The sequence below is a fragment of the Bacillus rossius genome, chromosome 17, assembly GCF_032445375.1.
Source record: "Bacillus rossius redtenbacheri isolate Brsri chromosome 17, Brsri_v3, whole genome shotgun sequence".
Lineage (NCBI taxonomy): Eukaryota > Metazoa > Arthropoda > Insecta > Phasmatodea > Bacillidae > Bacillus > Bacillus rossius.
In genome coordinates, this window is record NC_086344.1 from 23,403,069 (window position 1) to 23,423,184 (window position 20,116).

Consider the following 20,116-nt stretch of genomic DNA (forward strand, 5'->3'; position numbering starts at 1 on the left):
TTTAAAAAATATAGCTACTGAAAAAAAAAAGCTCAAGTCCTAACCTAAAAACAAATAAGTTACGTCTATTTTTACCTATGGCTAGGTTATATCAACTTTTTCCAATAAGTGCTGTAAAAAACACGACTCGCAGCTATATGAATATTTCAAGAGTAGGTAGGCCTTACAATATTTATTATCGTAACGTTCGGTTTATCTGCTTAAGAATGCAGAAAACTGTTAAAATATTGTACGCCCTACCTGCAATGTACATGTGCATCCATTGACGAAGTTTCGGGTCATCCAGTTTATCAAGGATGTTCGCTTCAATAAAGCTCGAGTTGTTGACATAATAAACTCATTGTCAAATTTTGCATTTTTTTTTTTGCCGTCAACAAGGCTTATTCCAGCAAAACTTGCCTTTTAGCACTGGATTGTTGACATTCCTTGTTTTTGTTATGCGAGGCACTGTTTTTTGTGTTTCAAGCACGTGTCTATCCGTTGCCACTCTATTCTAACGTTGCAGTACTTGCACATGAGAATTTTTTGCACTTTGTCAAAGACATAGAATCCTTCGCTCGCAAACTCCGCCGCCCTGTCAAATACTGTCACAACCATTTAAAAATCAACGTTTTACAAAACTAAACAGAGCAAAAACGTTTGATTACATCCACGCCATTTTAAAAAACTGGCAAGGCGATAGCGCGACACGAATACGACTTCCTAGACTATCGAAATTCGTTAACAATCGATTATAATCGACTGCTGTTATCGAGTCATCAAAATACGGACGTTTAGCTATTTTCAGTGTTTTTTTCTTAATTTTTTCGTGATTTCTCTAAGAAATTGATAATTTAGCGTTTTTAAGTTTATGTATAATAATTTCGTTAATATTTCGCGATTTCGCGCATCGCGAAAAACACCTGTCTCTATTAATGAGTCATCAGGCACTATATATAGCATATTATCATATGAATGGTTCATTAGATTAGCTGTGCTACATTAAAAATACTGTTAAAATAAGTTTGCACATTTCAAGTTAGTTGTCAATTACCTGTTAAACCGTAGCTAATCTAAAAAAATTCAACCATTCACATAATGATATCCACTTTTATAACACTCGAAAAAAGGCTGATATATATTTTAAATCTCATCGAACAACATTATATGAAAAGAATCCTTATTTTTCAGCAGCAAAATTAATAAACAAACTTCCTAAAGATCTTCAATTATCTTTTAAAATAAATAAATTTCCAGTTTTCAAAGAAAGTTTAAAACAATTTCTTATTAAGAAAGCCTATTAGTGTGGATGAATACCTAATATCTTCTCATAATTGTGATTAATGTATAAATACTTATTAATTGTCTTGTCAATTTTATTATTTTATTGTGTATTTTTGTTTTATATTTATTAGCTTTTACATAATATGTCCTTTTTATACTTTGTGTGATGTTTATTATATTGTTTGTTATGATTTTTATCATTTATAATATTGTAATCAATTGACAACTCCTATTTCACCTTGTGAGTGTATAAAACAGGAAGATAATAAATAAATAAATAAATAAAAATAAAAATTCCACAGTACAAATATGTAACGTACCTAAGAAACCAATTAATCCGTAAAACACTTTAGGTATCACAACACCCTTTCACATAATAGTTACTGTAGAAAGTAAGTCATACGTTGACATCGCCCCAAGTGCTCCTCCCAGTCGTTTAGACAGTTGTTGCTCACTGCCAACTCTTTGCCCCGATGGCACCACCAGTGTGCGTGTGAGGGGAAAAAGTGTAGATAATGGGGGGGGGGGGGGGGAAATGAACGAAAGAAAAGAGGTGTGGGAACGCGGGTGAAAGACGCACGGGGGAAGTAGGGCAGTGTGGGGAGCGAGAGAGAAAATCACGCCAGTCGCGAAAGCGATCACGTCGCGAGAAGCCAAGCGCACCTCTGCCGGAGGAGTGGAGTGGCAGTGTTGTTGTTGGCAGCGGAGACGTCAGACGCGAAGGAGGCGCGTGCCTGCGGACGGACGCCTCGGCCGACACGGGACGCAACCACGGCGAGGAAACTTCTCAGGTTCGTCATCTCGTTCCACGACGAGAACCTGCGGCACTCTCCGGGACAGTTCCTGAGCGGGAGAGCGACACACCTGCACTAAGCTTGATCCCCCATGCCACGAGGCTCGAACCCCCTCTATCACCCATCTGAGCAGCCGGGACTTCAACCACGCCAAACGGGATCAGCACTTGCGACATCAACGTTTTCAGATCTTTAGCCATTTTGTTTGTGCAAAGACCCAATAATCTGATATTACTTACAATTTATTTCTCTTGTGGGTTCATACTAAACTGATCGATTATTTCCTACTAAGCGCTCCGATGGAAAATTTTGAATAATATTGTTACGATCGCGCTTGGCTGCAGTGCTTGGCATCGCCGCGCTCGTTCGGCCTGTCTGCGCCCCCCTTCCACCCGCATCCTCTCCCTGGTATCTCGTGTCATACTATCTCGCAACATCCTGACCGTCGCAGCGCGCACCTGCCTCAGATCGGGTTACTTAAAAGAGGCCGCACTGCGGAATAAAAGGACTCAGACGCCTTTATCGGCGTTCTTAGAGCAGCCACCGCGTCCTTCGAGGACTCACGACGCGTTTCTGGGCATTTCGACGGCGAAGGTCGCGAGATATCTCGGAGACATGCCCGATTGTTCTGGACGGGAACCCAAGGGCTATATAAGGAGGTTGAGTCTGAGTCTGAGTCAGTGAGTGGGGAGTTCTCCCGCTGCGGAGTTTCCGGGCGATAGTGCCGCGGGTGCGGCAGAGTGGCGAAGTCCTTGGACGAAGGTTCCAGGGCAGTGAGTTGGGAGTTCAGTGGGGAGTTCTCCCGCGGCGGAGTTTCCGGGCGATAGTGCCGCGGGTGCGGCAGAGTGGCGAAGTCCCTGGACGAAGGTTCCAGGGCAGGGAGTGAGTGAGTTCAGTGGAGTCGGGAGGTTCCGGGCGATAGAGTCGCGGGCGCGGCGGAGTCCCGGGCGAAGTTGCGAGTGAGTCGTCGTGTGGGATCTCGGCGAAGGGTGTGACGGCGGCGGCGGAGTGTGGCGACGGAGTCCTGCGGCGGAGACCCACGAGGGGTGCTGCGGCGAGAGTTGCGCCGGAAGTGCGGTCCAGCGAGGTGTGTGAAACGAGTGACTGGGGAATTGACCTTTTTTTACGTGTAATCAATTATCTGCCAATTTAGAAGATTATTTGTAAGTGACAAGTAGTGGTAATAAATAAAACTGTGTGTGTGAAATAAAATCTATTAATTGGGCTATCCTTTACGAACCCCCGCGGAAAATCGTAACATTTTGGTGTCAGAAGTGGGATAGCCCTAATTAATAGATTTAGGATTCAGTTTTATTATAAGACTAGTTAAGAAATAGAATTTAGTTTACGAGAATATAGTTAGTGTTTAGAACTTTAGTGAATTTGAAATTTTCTAGAGTTAGTTTGAGTATACTGTAGTCAGTGTTAGTTTTGAATGTAAGAGAGATATTTTTAGTTTAATAAGGTTCGGCTAGGTCATTTAAAATTAAGATCAGTATTAGAAAAAAATTATTTAGGTTGTTTAATTAGTAAATCCTTTAGAAAGAGATGGCTGCTGAAGAGTTAAATGTAGAAGATATCAGGAAGATAAGGGTTATCCTGGAAGAAATGGTGAATGACATGAGGGCATGGATAACCAGTATGAAGAACTCTGCGAAATAAGTGAAGAGTGAAAATAATGAGAGTAAGGACCATCATGAAGAAACGAAGAGTGGGTCAAATAATAGCCTAGAGGAAATGAAGAAGGATCAGGATGAAATGAAGAGTAGCCAGGAAGAAATTAAGAATGAAATGAAGACCGAAGTGAAGATAAGCCTAGAAGAGAAGAACAGCCAAGAGAATAATAGCCATGATAAAAACAGTGAAGAGAAGACCAGCCAAGAGAAGACCAGCGAAGAGAAAACCAGCGAAGAGAAGACCAGTGAAGAGAAGACCAGCGAAGAGGGACCAGCCTAGAGGGGAACAGCGAAGAGGAAATTAGCCAGGACATGAAGATGAAAGAAGAGCTGATGAAAAGAACAGAAGTAGTGAAGATGAGTTACAAAGTAAGGAACATTGAAAAAGAAGAAATGAAGATAAAAGAAAGAGAGAGAGGAAAATGCCAATAAAAGCTGAAGAAAAGCCGAGAAGAGAGTCAAGAAGAGATAGAGAAGTGCAAAGAAGAAACGAAGAAAGACCAAGAAGAGACTCGGGAAGACCAAGAAGAGGTGAAGAAAGACCAAGAACAGGGGAAGAAAGACCGAGAAGAGAAAATGAGAACACAAGGAGTCATGAAGAGGGTACAAGGAGAAACTAAGTGCAGTCCAGGTGAGACACAGATGAACCAAGAGGGCACGAGTAACCAAGAAGAGACGAAGAAGAGCCGGGAAGAAATTCTGTGCGAACAAGTAGCTGCGAGAGAAGAAATGGAGAGAAAAAGGAAAGAAACAAGGAAACTGTTGGAAGGTAATAAGCAATGCACTCAAGAGTATCGGGTCCGTCCAAGGCATCGGTCAGCCCGTCTCGGGCAGCTGGCTGAACGACATGGGGCATCTGCGACGCAGAAGTGTCGCCGGGTGACAAGAGAAGCTACATCTAATGAGAGAGAGGGTTATCTGGTGAGACTGTACAGCCCGCGATGGAGGAAAGGCAGGAGGCCTAAACTTCGAGTAGCATGGGGACCTCCAGGAGGAGAAGCATTACCTGTTCGGGACGAACAGGTTTAAGGAGGGGGCAATGTTACGATCGCGCTTGGCTGCAGTGCTTGGCATCGCCGCGCTCGTTCGGCCTGTCTGCGCCCCCCTTCCACCCGCATCCTCTCCCTGGTATCTCGTGTCATACTATCTCGCAACATCCTGACCGTCGCAGCGCGCACCTGCCTCAGATCGGGTTACTTAAAAGAGGCCGCACTGCGGAATAAAAGGACTCAGACGCCTTTATCGGCGTTCTTAGAGCAGCCACCGCGTCCTTCGAGGACTCACGACGCGTTTCTGGGCATTTCGACGGCGAAGGTCGCGAGATATCTCGGAGACATGCCCTATTGTTCTGGACGGGAACCCAAGGGCTATATAAGGAGGTTGAGTCTGAGTCTGAGTCAGTGAGTGGGGAGTTCTCCCGCTGCGGAGTTTCCGGGCGATAGTGCCGCGGGTGCGGCAGAGTGGCGAAGTCCTTGGACGAAGGTTCCAGGGCAGTGAGTTGGGAGTTCAGTGGGAAGTTCTCCCGCGGCGGAGTTTCCGGGCGATAGTGCCGCGGGTGCGGCAGAGTGGCGAAGTCCCTGGACGAAGGTTCCAGGGCAGGGAGTGAGTGAGTTCAGTGGAGTCGGGAGGTTCCGGGCGATAGAGTCGCGGGCGCGGCGGAGTCCCGGGCGAAGTTGCGAGTGAGTCGTCGTGTGGGATCTCGGCGAAGGGTGTGACGGCGGCGGCGGAGTGTGGCGACGGAGTCCTGCGGCGGAGACCCACGAGGGGTGCTGCGGCGAGAGTTGCGCCGGAAGTGCGGTCCAGCGAGGTGTGTGAAACGAGTGACTGGGGAATTGACCTTTTTTTACGTGTAATCAATTATCTGCCAATTTAGAAGATTATTTGTAAGTGACAAGTAGTGGTAATAAATAAAACTGTGTGTGTGAAATAAAATCTATTAATTGGGCTATCCTTACGAACCCGCAGGGAAATCGTAACAATATTATAACTATACATTTATTTCTTTATCTTCTTTTGTGTCAAACACTGCGATATTTAAAGTAGTTTACCACTTTGAACAGTTGCTTTCATTAGGTTAAGTAAGCAGCATTTAAAATACTTAACAGAATATTTCAAGGCAAGTAGTACTCAAACACACAATTTTCTGTATCCCCCCCCCCCCCCCATGAGCACCTTCTTTAGGATATTACCAACTCCTCCGGGTCGCTTAGGCCATTGTTGTCCAATGCCATTGCCGTCTCAGCCTGCCTTACCCTCATTTCAACTGCCACTATATTGACAAAGGCTTTAATACCTGTTATTTAATGACAGGATTCTAGAGTGTGTTCAAGTAAGCACTTTACATTATAAATGGCATTTAATTCATGTACGTATTGGACATTTTCTGCCAGCCTTTTAAAATTTGTCTTGAACGCTTGTGGTGTATTAGACCACATACATACATGCGTCCCAGTACGCTTGTGGGTGCGAATGGGTTAAGATCAGGGCTAGATTTTAAGGAATATTTTAACCTGCCCAACGGACAGGTGTAATCGAAAATTTGCCTGTCCGCCATCCAATTTGCCTGTCCGCTGTTTTACCCAAATAAAAAAAAAATAAAAGTCACTGAAAAAGTGAGAAAAAAGGATTTTTGCTATATTTTGCATTTTCAGACGAGTCACTGTCTGAGTCACTGCACGAATTACTTGGCTGATTCTGTCTTGAACATCTTCGATAAGGAGGCTCAAAGGGTCGACATTTTCTCTGAACATTATGATACCAGAGATTGCTGGTGCTGGATCAAACTCACTTTCAGAAAGTGACTGTATTTGAACACGCATGAGGGCAGACAGTGTATCATCATTTAGACAGTTTCGCCAGTCTGTCTTTATAGACTTCATGAGCGAGAACCCTCGCTCACAATCTGCAGTGTGAACTAGCAGGGATAGCACAAGATCAATGAGAGAGAGTACATTTTCATACTCAGTGTGGTATTTGAGATTGATATCACTCCAATTTGCTTTGGTTACTGGATTATACAGCTGGTAAACTGTGGTCTTTAGACTTGTCCATTCCAACTCAATAATTTCACACTTTACTCCATTATTCACAAGGGAGGGAGAAAAAAAGTGTATCAACCTAACGATGCAAGTGTCACCAAACTCTGGCTGAATGCTTGTAGGCCACGTTTTAAAACTACACAAATTTGTAGCAGTCAGTAATTCACAGAGTCCAGTTTTCTTATCTCAAAGGCGAGATTCTAAATTTTCAACAATTGCATTTATAACAGCTGTTTTCTTGGGTGTCTGCAAAGGAGCTCCTTTCAACTGCTTAGCTTCATTTTCAATTAATTTGTTGCATGCACGGAGATGAAATCCATCTTTGTCACAGAGCTTCTGCAACATGGTGATAGTATCACACAGTGACTTTTTTGTTTCTGCTACAGTCAAATAAGGATGTTGCAAAAGTTGTGAAAAGTAACTCAAAATGGAGGTTACATCGCAAAAGAAGTGAATATACTGAAAAAATTCCAAATTGTTCAGTGCATCTTCAATAAATTTGCATGAACCAGCACTTGATGCATTACACGTTGATTCCTGGCGTAAATTTTCTGCAGTGAGGATAAGTGCAGGAACAATCTTGAACACAATTGTCAAGGCTCGTTTGGTGTGAGAAACCCAACAAGTGCCTCCAACTCTGGTAGGTACGCAGAACTTTATTCTCAGAGTTTCACAATATTTTTTTCAAGATAGCTCAGTGCACTAGACTGTGGTGGAAGAATACATATAATTTCTTCAAGAAATTTTCCACTTTGAGATTCAATGGTGTTTCAGAAAGTGCAGCCTTCAATGCGAGTTCAAGATGGTGTGCTAGACAATGTATAGCAACCAAATTGGGCTGAATTGATTGCTTCAATTTGGTACTAACTCCATAATGCAATCCTCGCATCACTGCTGCACCATCACTTGCAAAGTCTACCAAATGCAGCTTTAAATCTGAAATGGTGAACCCACAATACTCATTAAAACACACAATATGCAGTCATAAATCAGGGCTGCATTAGGCCTTTCTACATGTTTAACACCTACAAACTTACAATGTATTACCCCTTTAACAGAAAACCTTACATAAACAATGACCTGTTCTTGTACAGCACTGTCTGTAGACTCATCACACATTACTGAAATATATGGTGCACTTCTTAAGTTATTTTCCAATTCCTGGCGTTCTATTTCTGCAATGGAACCCAGAAATTCTTTGCACTTCTTGTCAGTGCGGTAAGTATTACCAACATCCAGGCCTTTCTTTGTGTCAAGTATACACTGCCAAACAGTCTGTGAAAGGTCGCCCATGTTTAGCCAGGGCATGAGACGTACGAAACAGTATTTCCAGTTTAGTGAAAACATCCTTTTGAATACTTTGTAAGGTCATCTCTGCTTTGGATTGTCCAGGTTTTGTCAGTATTGCATCTTCCATATCATGAGACTTGTTGTGGGCACTGCTTGTAGCATGCGACGTTAGGTTTTCCTTGCGAAAACTTGAGCAGCCCGTAACAAAAACTGATCCAGATGATTTTGAATGCGTTTCGCAGACTTTGCAAAACATTTGTTTTGTTTCTGTGTCGTAACAAAGCCAAAGAAACTCGGAACACCAAGACGATAAAAAGGTACGGGACCGGGCGATTTTGTCATATTTAACATTATATTCTGACTTGTCTTCGTCCGTTTTTCTTTTCTTTTTGGTGGATTTGAAGCACCTGTAATGAATTTCCACATTGTGTAACGCAGTTAATTAAATACTTAAACAATCGCCGTGACAAGATAAACTGTAAAAGATTACAGTGTCCTCTGTAAACAAGTAATGTTTATTTTTTGATGCAACAGTTGACAGGCGAATTTTCAAGCAGTCGCAGTCACTGCGGCCACTGTCAGCTGCATCTGGAGTACGCCGTGAAATGTTAACCACGCGAAAACGCTTTTCTGTTAACAAACTATGTTATAGTAGAGCAAGGAATTAGTAAAGTCGAGATTTATAAATAAAATAAATTTAAAAAATTATAATTCGAAAGTATACAACGAATTACGTAATTGTTGGCTGCACTGCAACAAAATTAATATTAAAACATGGCATCAAAAACAAACATCATCGGTGTGAGACGTTTTGCATCTCTAGCATATGAATACGACTATGTTACGTGAATCATGACGTGAACGTAAGATTTTAAGAATTATGATTCAGAAGATTTCAGCACGGTTTGTACATAACCTACTTTTTTTTCCCGCGGTATACAATAGCCAGAGTCGTCCGTCACAAAAGAGCAGCCATTAATGTTTATTTATAGATATTGTCAAAGACGTTTTATTTGCGGTCGCGGTCGCATAAATGTTATTAATCACCTCTGCTGCATTAGTGCGTGCGAATAACCTCGGCATCACAAGTTGCACCTGTCCACCGGACAGTTGCCTTTTTTATTTTGCCTGCCCGGATGAGATTTTGCCTGTCCCGGGCAGGCGGACAGGCGTTAAAATCGAGCCCTGGTTAAGATGCAGAAATTCTAAAGTAAAGCCAACTTTATGTGATTACATAACAAAGGGAAACTCAGCAATATACATATCCCAAATATTTTGAAAGTGTTTTTTGTCCATTTCACCCATCTTTTCACACAAAGAAATTATACCCAAAAAACCTTACCAAATCCAAACTCTTAACGAGCACACTGCCTTGGCGACAGAGTGGATAAGTTTAAGCAGAAATACGAGAAAAAAAAAAAAAAAAAAAGCACAGACACTGAATAAAGACCATAAAAGCGCAATTTTCTTAAACCCCAACAAAATACTTTCAGACAAGTCAACTAAACTGTCTCCAACCAAATACACGACTAAAGGAAAATATGTATGAATAAAGTTTCTCATTGGATAGCAACAGCCAATGAGAGACATGGATTTTCAAAGGCGAAGACAGGAAAAATTTTTTTCACCTTGAAATCCACTTTCATTGCGTTAAAACCATTGAACTCTACAAAAGGTACGTAAATTTTATGCATAAAGCGTAAAGGGTAATGGGTACGAATACACCACAAGTTACTGCTCCATCAAATCGTAGGATTCGGCTAGTAGTGCGATAGTTATAACGGAACGCAAACACCCACAGTTTCAACGTGCTGATTCTCACTTACGGTCACCATTGAACAAAAGCCACTGCTGTCCGACAACTCGGCAAACTTGGGATACGAGCTGCACAGGACTGGGGACTCTGGTCTCTCCGTTTCCACCACCAGCACAAATTCATGTTTGAAGTGGACGTCAGGTTGCTCCAGGTAGGTCACATTTTTCAACCAAAAACCTGGTAAGAAAAAAAAAAAAGAGCTCTGTACTATAATTAGGCACAGTAGGCGGCTTTTCCGTTGAGTAATAATAAAATTTCCAAAACACCTTTTTCCAAACACTAGACACATGCCATTATTTACCCTGAAAACAGCATAGGTATATTAATTCCTATTGGGGATGCACTACGGATATCGTGGCTTTTTATACCGTAAAAAAAATTGGAATACATGGTATTCACACACTACACACGTCCCTTAATTCAATCCGAAGGTTTTGTAATTCCTACTAGTTTGTGAAAATATAAAATTGTTGTGTCATATTACAAATAAGTACCTGTGCTTCTACGCTATTGTCGCCACTCATTGTTTACCTGCGTAAAATAGGAATATATGTTTTCCATATACTTGGGATATTCCTGAATTAAACCTGAAAGAAAAGTTTGATTCCTACTGGTTTGTGAAAAAAAAAGTTAACAGCTTACATTACAATACCCGCGTATTCACACTAGGTATCACCGATATTCACTGTTACCCTATGGTTTTTTTTTAAATATTTTTTGGAGAATTTTAGTCAATGTAGACGTTATAATAATGAATTTTGTTTAAACAAAGACTATATTGCAATAATTGAAAGGAATTTTTTTGCTTATATTACATGTTTTTTTGTTTTATTAGAATACTTAATTGTACTACAAAATGTTTGTTTTGTTAATTTGCATTTAAAGGAGATACTATTTTGAGTCATATTGTAACGGATGAGCCTAATGAGAAGCAAAAATTTATAATGGAATTGATAAAATTGTTCATTTTCTTTGAGGAATACGTGCTGACACTGAATTTTGCAGTATTTCCAAGGTATTCTTTGATTACTGCCACTGTATATTCTGTGTTTAATATGGCTGGTATTTTGTTTATCCCCGGATCCTGATGGCATGATCACATTGTACAAAATGTGTGCTGTTTTATTTCAATACATCGGAAGATCCTGCATGTGAAATAAGAATGAATTGTGATTGTAGGTTGGAATTTTTTTTATTCAACTTACTATCATAATTCATTATTATTTGACAATATTTTTTTTATGTGCAGGGTTTTCCGACGTACTGAATTAAAACAGCAAGCATCATGTACCAAAATATCCAGGATCTAGGGATGGACTTCAATATATGAAATGGAAAAATTAGCATATTTTTAGTTCTCAATAGTTGGCCACAGTTTTGATAAAGAATGGTGGCGGCAGTGTGTACAGTACGTATTGTAATGTACGCTTTAAACAGTTACTTTTCACGAACCAGTAGGAATTAAGAAACAATCGCTTGAGAGAAAATTTAGGGATGCGTGTAGTGTGTGGATACCATGTTTTTCTTTTTTTTCTTTTTTTTCTTTTCATTTTAAAAAGCCCTGACATCCAGTACTACCCCTACTGGTTTTTGAGAAATCACAGTAAATAAATTACCTTACAATGCATGTGCATTGATGCAAATGTCACAATTTTTCGCTTTCCCGTGTGGGTCTGTGCGTTTATATGATTTGAACAACTGGAGTAAGGTCCTGAGATGGTCGATTATGTTAAGTTAGCTACATTAAAAATACTTCAAAACCTTGTAGATGGTTAGTTGGATTAGTATAGATACATTAAAAACACTGTAAAATATTTAAAATGGTTGCTTAGGAATTACCAATTTCATATGTTGTAGCTATCCTGACAAACAATCATTAACATTATTTCACAGTATTTTTCATGTAGCTATACTAATCCAACCAACCATCCACTTTTTTTTGATGTATATAACCTAATGCAACTGACCATTTTCACAACTTACATAAAGTTTTCCAAATCATATATCCACAAAGACAAGGAAAAAATTAAGACAGCCATGTCAATGCACATATATTGTAAAGTAATCTATTAATGGCAATTTCTCAGAAACCAGTAGGAATATAGGAACATCTCTATTTTACAACAAAGTATTTTCATAATTTGATCTTTGCTTCACGGAAAAGCCACGCTATAAGAATATTACCGAGAGAAAGCAAGCATACCGTTTATGGCTTTTTAATAGAATATTTTCATGGGAGCACCTACTCTAGAAAATAACACTTTTCCTTTCCCACGTGGTTGGAAATCAGCATTGCTACTCAAACACTTAGTTCTAGCCAAAACGGACCCCATTTCAAACATCACTACTCTCTAAATTTAAGTTAGACAAGAAAAAAACATTGTACCATCTTATCCTAAACATGCTTGTACAAATATTGCACGTTTTTTTCAAATAACGATACTTTTTTTCTTAAAAACGACTACTCTCCAGCACGCCCAAGAAACTGCACAAATTGAATAAAATTGGCCACGAATCGAGTTATCCCTCTTCATATGCATTTATACTGAAAATACTTTACCATGAGTTATATACGCAATAACTAGAGGTAATGTCACTGTAAGCACAAACACGAAAACATTAAAAACCGTTGCTTTTGAACATATAGTTGTTTTATACCTATATTTTACACATTCCGAATGCACAGTGTACACAGTCATTGTCAAGTTGTAACCGTCCGGGCGTCCGCCTGCTCTTTTGCGACCTTGGTCAAGTTCCATATGTATATGACCAACACCAACAAAATACATACTGTAGGATTCCATGATGGTTTTACACTAAAAACCTCTAATTAAAAACATCAACCCAAGATAATAGACACACTTTTTTTAATTAAAAAAATCAGAAATGAATAAAAATAACTTAAATATGTAAAAAAAAAAGTTCAAAAAATTGTTTAACCGGAAAATAATTTTGTTTTAAATAAACGAACTTGAAAAATATACTAAATATTAACCTCACAAAAACAATAAGTATTTATTATTTCATAGGGATAAAAAAGAGGATTTTCCGAAATTAAAAAATTATTCCAGCGTTAACTAATTGTTTTATTTACAATAAGTACAATCCATAATTTTTTAGCTAGGCCGTAAGATCTTATGTATATACTTTAACCAACAAAAAAGTGCGCCGAATGACTGAAGTAGCTGACGCAAAAAATGCTTGAATTGAATAATTTTATCTTCATTCTCAATCAAGAAAAAAAATGTTTTACAATAAGCATTTAAAAGTGAAGTTCTACTCAGCAATAAACAAGAAAAATTTAAGTTTTAAAAATAAGTACTTAAAAAAAACACTTATTGAACATGGACCATTGCAGCGAGATTTTTATTAAAAATTTTAATTCCTAGGGATCAAACTAAGGATTGTCCGAACATAACACATTATTCCAATGAAAGCTAAAGGTATCCTTTACAATTTGTACCATCCACAATTTTAAGCTGGGCCGTGAGATCTTCTGTATATACTTTTACCAACAAAAAAGTGCGCCGAATGACTGAAGTAGACTGCGCGAAATGTGCTCGAATTAAAGATTTTTTTCCTTCATTCTCAATCTAAAAAAAAAATATTTCAATTAAGCATACGAAAGTGAAGGTTCTACTCAGCAATAAACCAGAAAATATTTATGTTTGAAAAATAAGTTCTTAAAAAAACACTAGCTGAACATGGACCACGACAGCCAAATATTTATGATAAATTTTAATTCATAGGGATGAAACTAAGGATTGTCCGAACATAACACATAATTCCAATGTTAGCTAAAGGTATTCTTTACAATTTTTACTATCCACAATTTTAAGCTGGGCCGTGAGATATTCTGTATATACTTTTACCAACAAAAAAGTGTGCCGAATGACTGAAGTAGCCTGCGCGAATTGTGTTTGAATAAAATAATTTTTTTCTTCATTCTCAACCGAGAAAGAAATGTTTTACAATACGTATAAAAATTTAAAAGTTCTACACAACAATAAACAAGATAATATTTTAGTTTTAAAAATAAGTACTTAAAAAAAACACTTATTGAACATGGACCATTGCAGCGAGTTTTTTATTAAAATTTTAATTCATAGGGATCAAACTAAGGATTGTACGAACATAACACATTATTCCAATGAAAGCTAAAGGTATCCTTTACAATTTGTACCATCCACAATTTTAAGCTGGGCCGTGAGATCTTCTGTATATACTTTTACCAACAAAAAAGTGCGCCGAATGACTGAAGTAGACTGCGCGAAATGTGCTCGAATTAAAGATTTTTTTCCTTCATTCTCAATCTAAAAAAAAAAATATTTCAATTAAGCATACTAAAGTGAAGGTTCTACTCAGCAATAAACCAGAAAATATTTCTGTTTGAAAAATAAGTACTTGAAAAAACTCTAGCTAAACATCGACCATTGCATTCCAAATTTTTATGATAAATTTTAATTCATAGGGATCAAACTAAGGATTATCCGAACATAACACATTATTCCAATGTTAGCTAAATGTATCCTTTACAATTTGTACCATCCATAATTTTAAGCTGGGCCGTGAGATATTCTGTATATACTTTTACCAACAAAAAAGTGTGCCGAATGACTGAAGTAGCCTGCGCGAATTGTGTTTGAATAAAATAATTTTTTTCTTCATTCTCAACCGAGAAAGAAATGTTTTACAATACGTATAAAAATTTAAAAGTTCTACTCAACAATAAACAAGATAATATTTTAGTTTTAAAAATAAGTACTTAAAAAAAACACTTATTGAACATGGACCATTGCAGCGAGTTTTTTTATTAAAATTTTAATTCATAGGGATCAAACTAAGGATTGTCCGAACATAACACATTATTCCAATGAAAGCTAAAGGTATCCTTTACAATTTGTAGCATCCACAATTTTAAGCTGGGCCGTGAGATCTTCTGTATATACTTTTACCAACAAAAAAGTGCGCCGAATGACTGAAGTAGACTGCGCGAAATGTGCTCGAATTAAAGATTTTTTTCCTTCATTCTCAATCTAAAAAAAATATATTTCAATTAAGCATACGAAAGTGAAGGTTCTACTCAGCAATAAACCAGAAAATATTTAAGTTTGAAAAATAAGTACTTAAAAAAACTCTAGCTAAACAACGACCATTGCATTCCAAATTTTTATGATAAATTTTAATTCATAGGGATCAAACTAAGGATTGTCCGAACATAACACATTATTCCAATGTTAGCTAAATGTATCCTTTACAATTTGTACCATCCACAATTTTAAGCTGGGCCGTGAGATATTCTGTATATACTTTTACCAACAAAAAAGTGTGCCGAATGACTGAAGTAGCCTGCGCGAATTGTGTTTGAATAAAATAATTTTTTTCTTCATTCTCAACCGAGAAAGAAATGTTTTACAATACGTATAAAAATTTAAAAGTTCTACTCAACAATTAACAAGATAATATTTTAGTTTTAAAAATAAGTACTTAAAAAAACACTTATTAAACATGGACCATTGCAGCGAGTTTTTTATTAAAATTTTAATTCATAGGGATCAAACTAAGGATTGTCCGAACATAACACATGATTCCAATGTTAGCTAAAGGTATCCTTTACAATTTTTACCATCCACAATTTTAAGCTGGGCCGTGAGATATTCTGTATATACTTTTACCAACAAAAAAGTGTGCCGAATGACAAGTAGCCTGCGCGAAATGTGTTCCAAAAAAATATTTTTTTTTCTTCATTCTCAACCGAGAAAGAAATGTTTTACAATACGTTTACCAATTTGAAAGTTCTACTCAACAATAAACAAGATAATATTTCAGTTTTAAAAATAAGTACTTAAAAAAAACACTTTTTGAACATGGACCACTGCAGCGAGATTTTTATTATAAATTTTAATTCATAGGGATCAAACTAAGGATTGTCCGAACATAACACATGATTCAAATGTTAGCTAAAGGTATCCTTTACAATTTGTACCATCCACAATTTTAAGCTGGGCCGTGAGATCTTCTGTATATACCTTTACCAACAAAAAAGTGCGCCGAATGACAGAAGTAGCCTGCGCGAAATGTGCTCGAATTAAATATTTTTTTCCTTTATTCTCAATATAAAAAAAAATATTTCAAATAAGCATACGAAAGTATAGGTTCTACTCAGCAATAAACCAGAAAATATTTATGTTTGAAAAATAAGTTCTTAAAAAAACACTAGCTGAACATGGACCACGACAGCCAAATATTTATGATAAATTTTAATTCATAGGGATGAAACTAAGGATTGTCCGAACATAACACATAATTCCAATGTTAGCTAAAGGTATTCTTTACAATTTTTACTATCCACAATTTTAAGCTGGGCCGTGAGATCTTCTGTATATACTTTTACCAACAAAAAAGTGTGCCGAAAAACTGAAGTAACCTGCGCGAAATGGGTTTGAATAAAATAATTTTTTTCTTCATTCTCAATAGAGAAAGAAATGTTTTACAATAAGTATACGAAATTGAAAGTTCTACTCAGCAATAAACCGGAAAATATTATTTTTTGAAAAATAAGTTCTTAAAAAAACACTAGCTGAACATGGACCACGACAGCCAAATATTTATGATAAATTTTAATTCATAGGGATGAAACTAAGGATTGTCCGAACATAACACATGATTCCAATGTTAGCTAAAGCTATTATTTACAATTTGTATCAAACACAATTTTAAGCTGGGCCGTGAGATCTTCTGTATATACTTTTACCAACAAAAAAGTGCGCCGAATGACTGAAGTAGACTGCGCGAAATGTGCTCGGATTAAATATTTTTTCCATTCATTCTCAATCTAAAAAAATATATTTTTAATAACCATACGAAAGTGAAGGTTCTACTCAGCAACAAACCAGAAAATATTTAAGTTTGTAAATTAAGTACTTAAAAAAACTCTAGCTAAACCTCGACCATTGCATTCCAAATTTTTATGATAAATTTTAATTCATAGGGATCAAACTAAGGATTGTCCGAACATAACACAATATTCCAATGTTAGCTAAATGTATCCTTTACAATTTGTACCATCCACAATTTTAAGCTGGGCCGTGAGATATTCTGTATATAATTTTACCAACAAAAAAGTGTGCCGAATGACTGAAGTAGCCTGCGCGAATAGTGTTTGAATAAAATAATTTTTTTACTTCATTCTCAACCGAGAAAGCAATGTTTTACAATACGTATACAAATTTGAAAGTTCTACTCAACAATACACAAGATAATATTTTAGTTTTAAAAATAAGTACTTAAAAAAAACACTTATTGAACATGGACCATTTCAGCGAGATTTTTATTAATAATTTTAATTCATAGGGATCAAACTAAGGATTTTCCGAACATAACACATTATTCCAATGAAATCTAAAGGTATCCTTTACAATTTGTACCATCCACAATTTTAAGCTGGGCCGTGAGATCTTCTGTATATACTTTTACCAACAAAAAAGTGTGCCGAATGACTGAAGTAGCCTGCGCGAATTGTGTTTGAATAAAATAATTATTTTCTTCATTCTCAACCGAGAAAGAAATGTTTTACAATACGTATACAAATTTGAAAGTTCTACTCAACAATAAACAAGATAAAATTTTAGTTTTAAAAATAAGTACTTAAAAAAACACTTATTGAACATGGACCATTGCAGCGAGATTTTTATTATAAATTTTAATTCATAGGGATCAAACTAAGGATTGTCCGAACATAACACATGATTCCAATGTTAGTTAATGGTATCCTTTACAATTTGTTCCATCCACAATTTTAAGCTGGGCCGTGAGATCTTCTGTATATACTTTTACCAACAAAAAAGTGCGCCGAATGACTGAAGTAGCCTGCACAAAATATGCTTGAATTTAATTTTTTTTTTCTTTATTGTCAATCAAGTAAACAGTTTATTTTCATTAAGCATACAAAAGTGAATGTTCTACTCAGCAAAAAACTAGAGATTATTTAAGTTTGAAAAATAAGTACTTTATAAAAAAACTAAGTAAACATCAACCACAGCAGTCAGATTTTTATTATATATTTTATTTCATAGGGATCAAACTAAGGATTGTCCACACATTACTTATTATTACAGCGTTAGCGCAAGGCTTTCTTTCCATTTTGTACCATCCACAATTTTAAGCTGGGTCGTGAGATCTTCTGTATATACTTTTACCAACAAAAAAGTGCGCCAAATGACTGAAGTAGCTGATGCGAAAAGTGCTTCAATTGAATAATTTTTTCTTCATTCTCAATCGAGAAAAAAATTGTTTTTCAATAAGCATACAAAAGTGAAGGTTATACTCAGCATTTAACCAGAAAATATTTGGTTTTCAAATATAAGTACAAAAAATAAACACTATCTTAACAAGGACCTCTGCAGCGAAATTTTTATTTTAAATTTTAATTTGTATGGATCAAACGAAGTATTTTCCACACATAACTCTTTATTCTATCGCTATCCCAAGGCTATCTTTACAATTTGTACCATCCTTAATTTTTAGCTAGGCCGTGAGATCTTCTATATATACTTTTACCAACAATAATGTACGCCGAATGACTGACACGGTCTCAATTTATATTGATATTTCATGTGTCGCAGTCATACGCTCCTAGACGACGATATCTGACTGTAGATTTAAGGCAATATAATATACGTTTAATCACTAGCAGCTTCTTTTTTCAACAAGCATAAAGTTCTTAATGATTAATTTATCATATATATTATTGAGTGAAAACTATTTTATGCATGGCCTAAAATGTAATTTTTGAAATGATTGTAGAAACTTAGAATTTTCTTATACATTCATGTGTTTGCAATTGAGTGTACCACTTTACCATCTTTACACATATATGTGCTAACATAAAAAATTAAGTTTTGAAAATATAGAAATTTATTTCCTTTGTAGCTGGCTAGTAGTGTAGAGGCTTAAAATTAATCCCTTCCTTATCATTCAAGTACTCCATATGGGCAAATTTTGTACGCGAGGACACAATTACACCACTGCCCACTTGAATTTGGATACGGTCTTAAATGGAATGGATGACAATGTACAAATCTAACTAAAGAAGCAAATTTACATGTATCAAAAAATAAATCATAGTTATGCATACACCTACTGAAATGTAACAAAGGGTATGAAATCACTCGTTGCCTAAATAAGCTAATAAGAGTTAGTTATCACACGCACATTCATACACAGATTCACGTTGTAAGCAGCCCACAAAATAATAATACATTTTTTGCATACTTCGTTTCATGTTCGGACGGCACTTGTGATATGATTTCCGGGAACAAATACATACAATATATATTTAAGGCGAATAGCTAAGTTTTCCGAATGCATTGAAGTCTGGACCAGAGCCTGATTCTCGTCGCTGCAATATGTTTGGAAGAATACACGGGGATTGCTAGCATAGAGTTACTCGTGGCTCGTGTGAAATTACTATGATAACTGTGTAGGTAATTTATATTGTCGACACACAATAAGGTGATCCGGGCTGCATTTCCATAAAGGGAGAAATGTAATTATGCTAATTTGCAATATCTGCTCCTTCCAGGTGAAGACTGTTTTTATCAGAACTTAATGTTTTTCTCAACGCTGTAGAGAAATTAATTTTAACTCATTCAAGCGATAGCCTTTGTTTATCATATAAGCGGAACCAATTCATATAGCCTAGGGTTTCTCTGTTTACAGCATAAGTTTTTTTTTCATTTGTTCGTTTAGAAATGGAAGCAAGACTTTAACATTACTAATTGAGTAATCAATATGAATTGATTAAGTATTAAAATATACATGTACATCAGCTTGATTGTAGTATTGGAATTAATATAAATCATTAATTAATAAAGAAAATAACAGTTTGACAAGATTCGAACCCTAATGGATACGAGCTATTATTGGTAGCCATCTATGTGGTTAAGTGTTGTTTAATGTGTAAGAAAAGACGCATCGCCGAAAATTCGCCACCAACAAAGTCGACAAACAAAATAAAATACATCGCCATCAAAGACTTTACTTTGGTAAGGACCTCACTGATAGAATTTCCACCAAATACTAACTAATGATGGCCCGTTATCGGTTATCGTAATGATCGGCAATTTTTCAGATATGGCCTATTGGTAAAAATAAACCTTTTCGTTTAAACATTTCTTTACAAACTGGCCTGCTTTTGACATGGCGTCACGTCAGGCTGCTACAAGGACAAAAGCAGCA

General features: G+C 36.8%; 1 protein-coding gene across 2 annotated transcripts in view; it reads right to left on the reverse strand.

The window, feature by feature from the left end:
- Nucleotides 1-12,613, reverse strand: part of LOC134540757 (transmembrane protein 231) — a 31,450-nt gene extending 18,837 nt beyond the window's left edge. Inside the window, exons 1-2 of one of the 2 annotated variants that reach the window (XM_063383659.1) lie at nucleotides 12,536-12,613; nucleotides 9,888-10,054 (exon numbers count right to left, since the gene is read on the reverse strand). In XM_063383659.1, the coding sequence (XP_063239729.1) occupies nucleotides 9,888-9,896 (9 nt within the window). In that variant the 5' untranslated portion in view covers nucleotides 9,897-10,054; nucleotides 12,536-12,613. Of the gene's footprint in view, nucleotides 1-9,887; nucleotides 10,055-12,437 lie in introns of both variants that reach the window. The other variant, XM_063383658.1, reaches the window with a different exon arrangement.
- Between the last annotated feature and the right edge of the window lie 7,503 nt (nucleotides 12,614-20,116).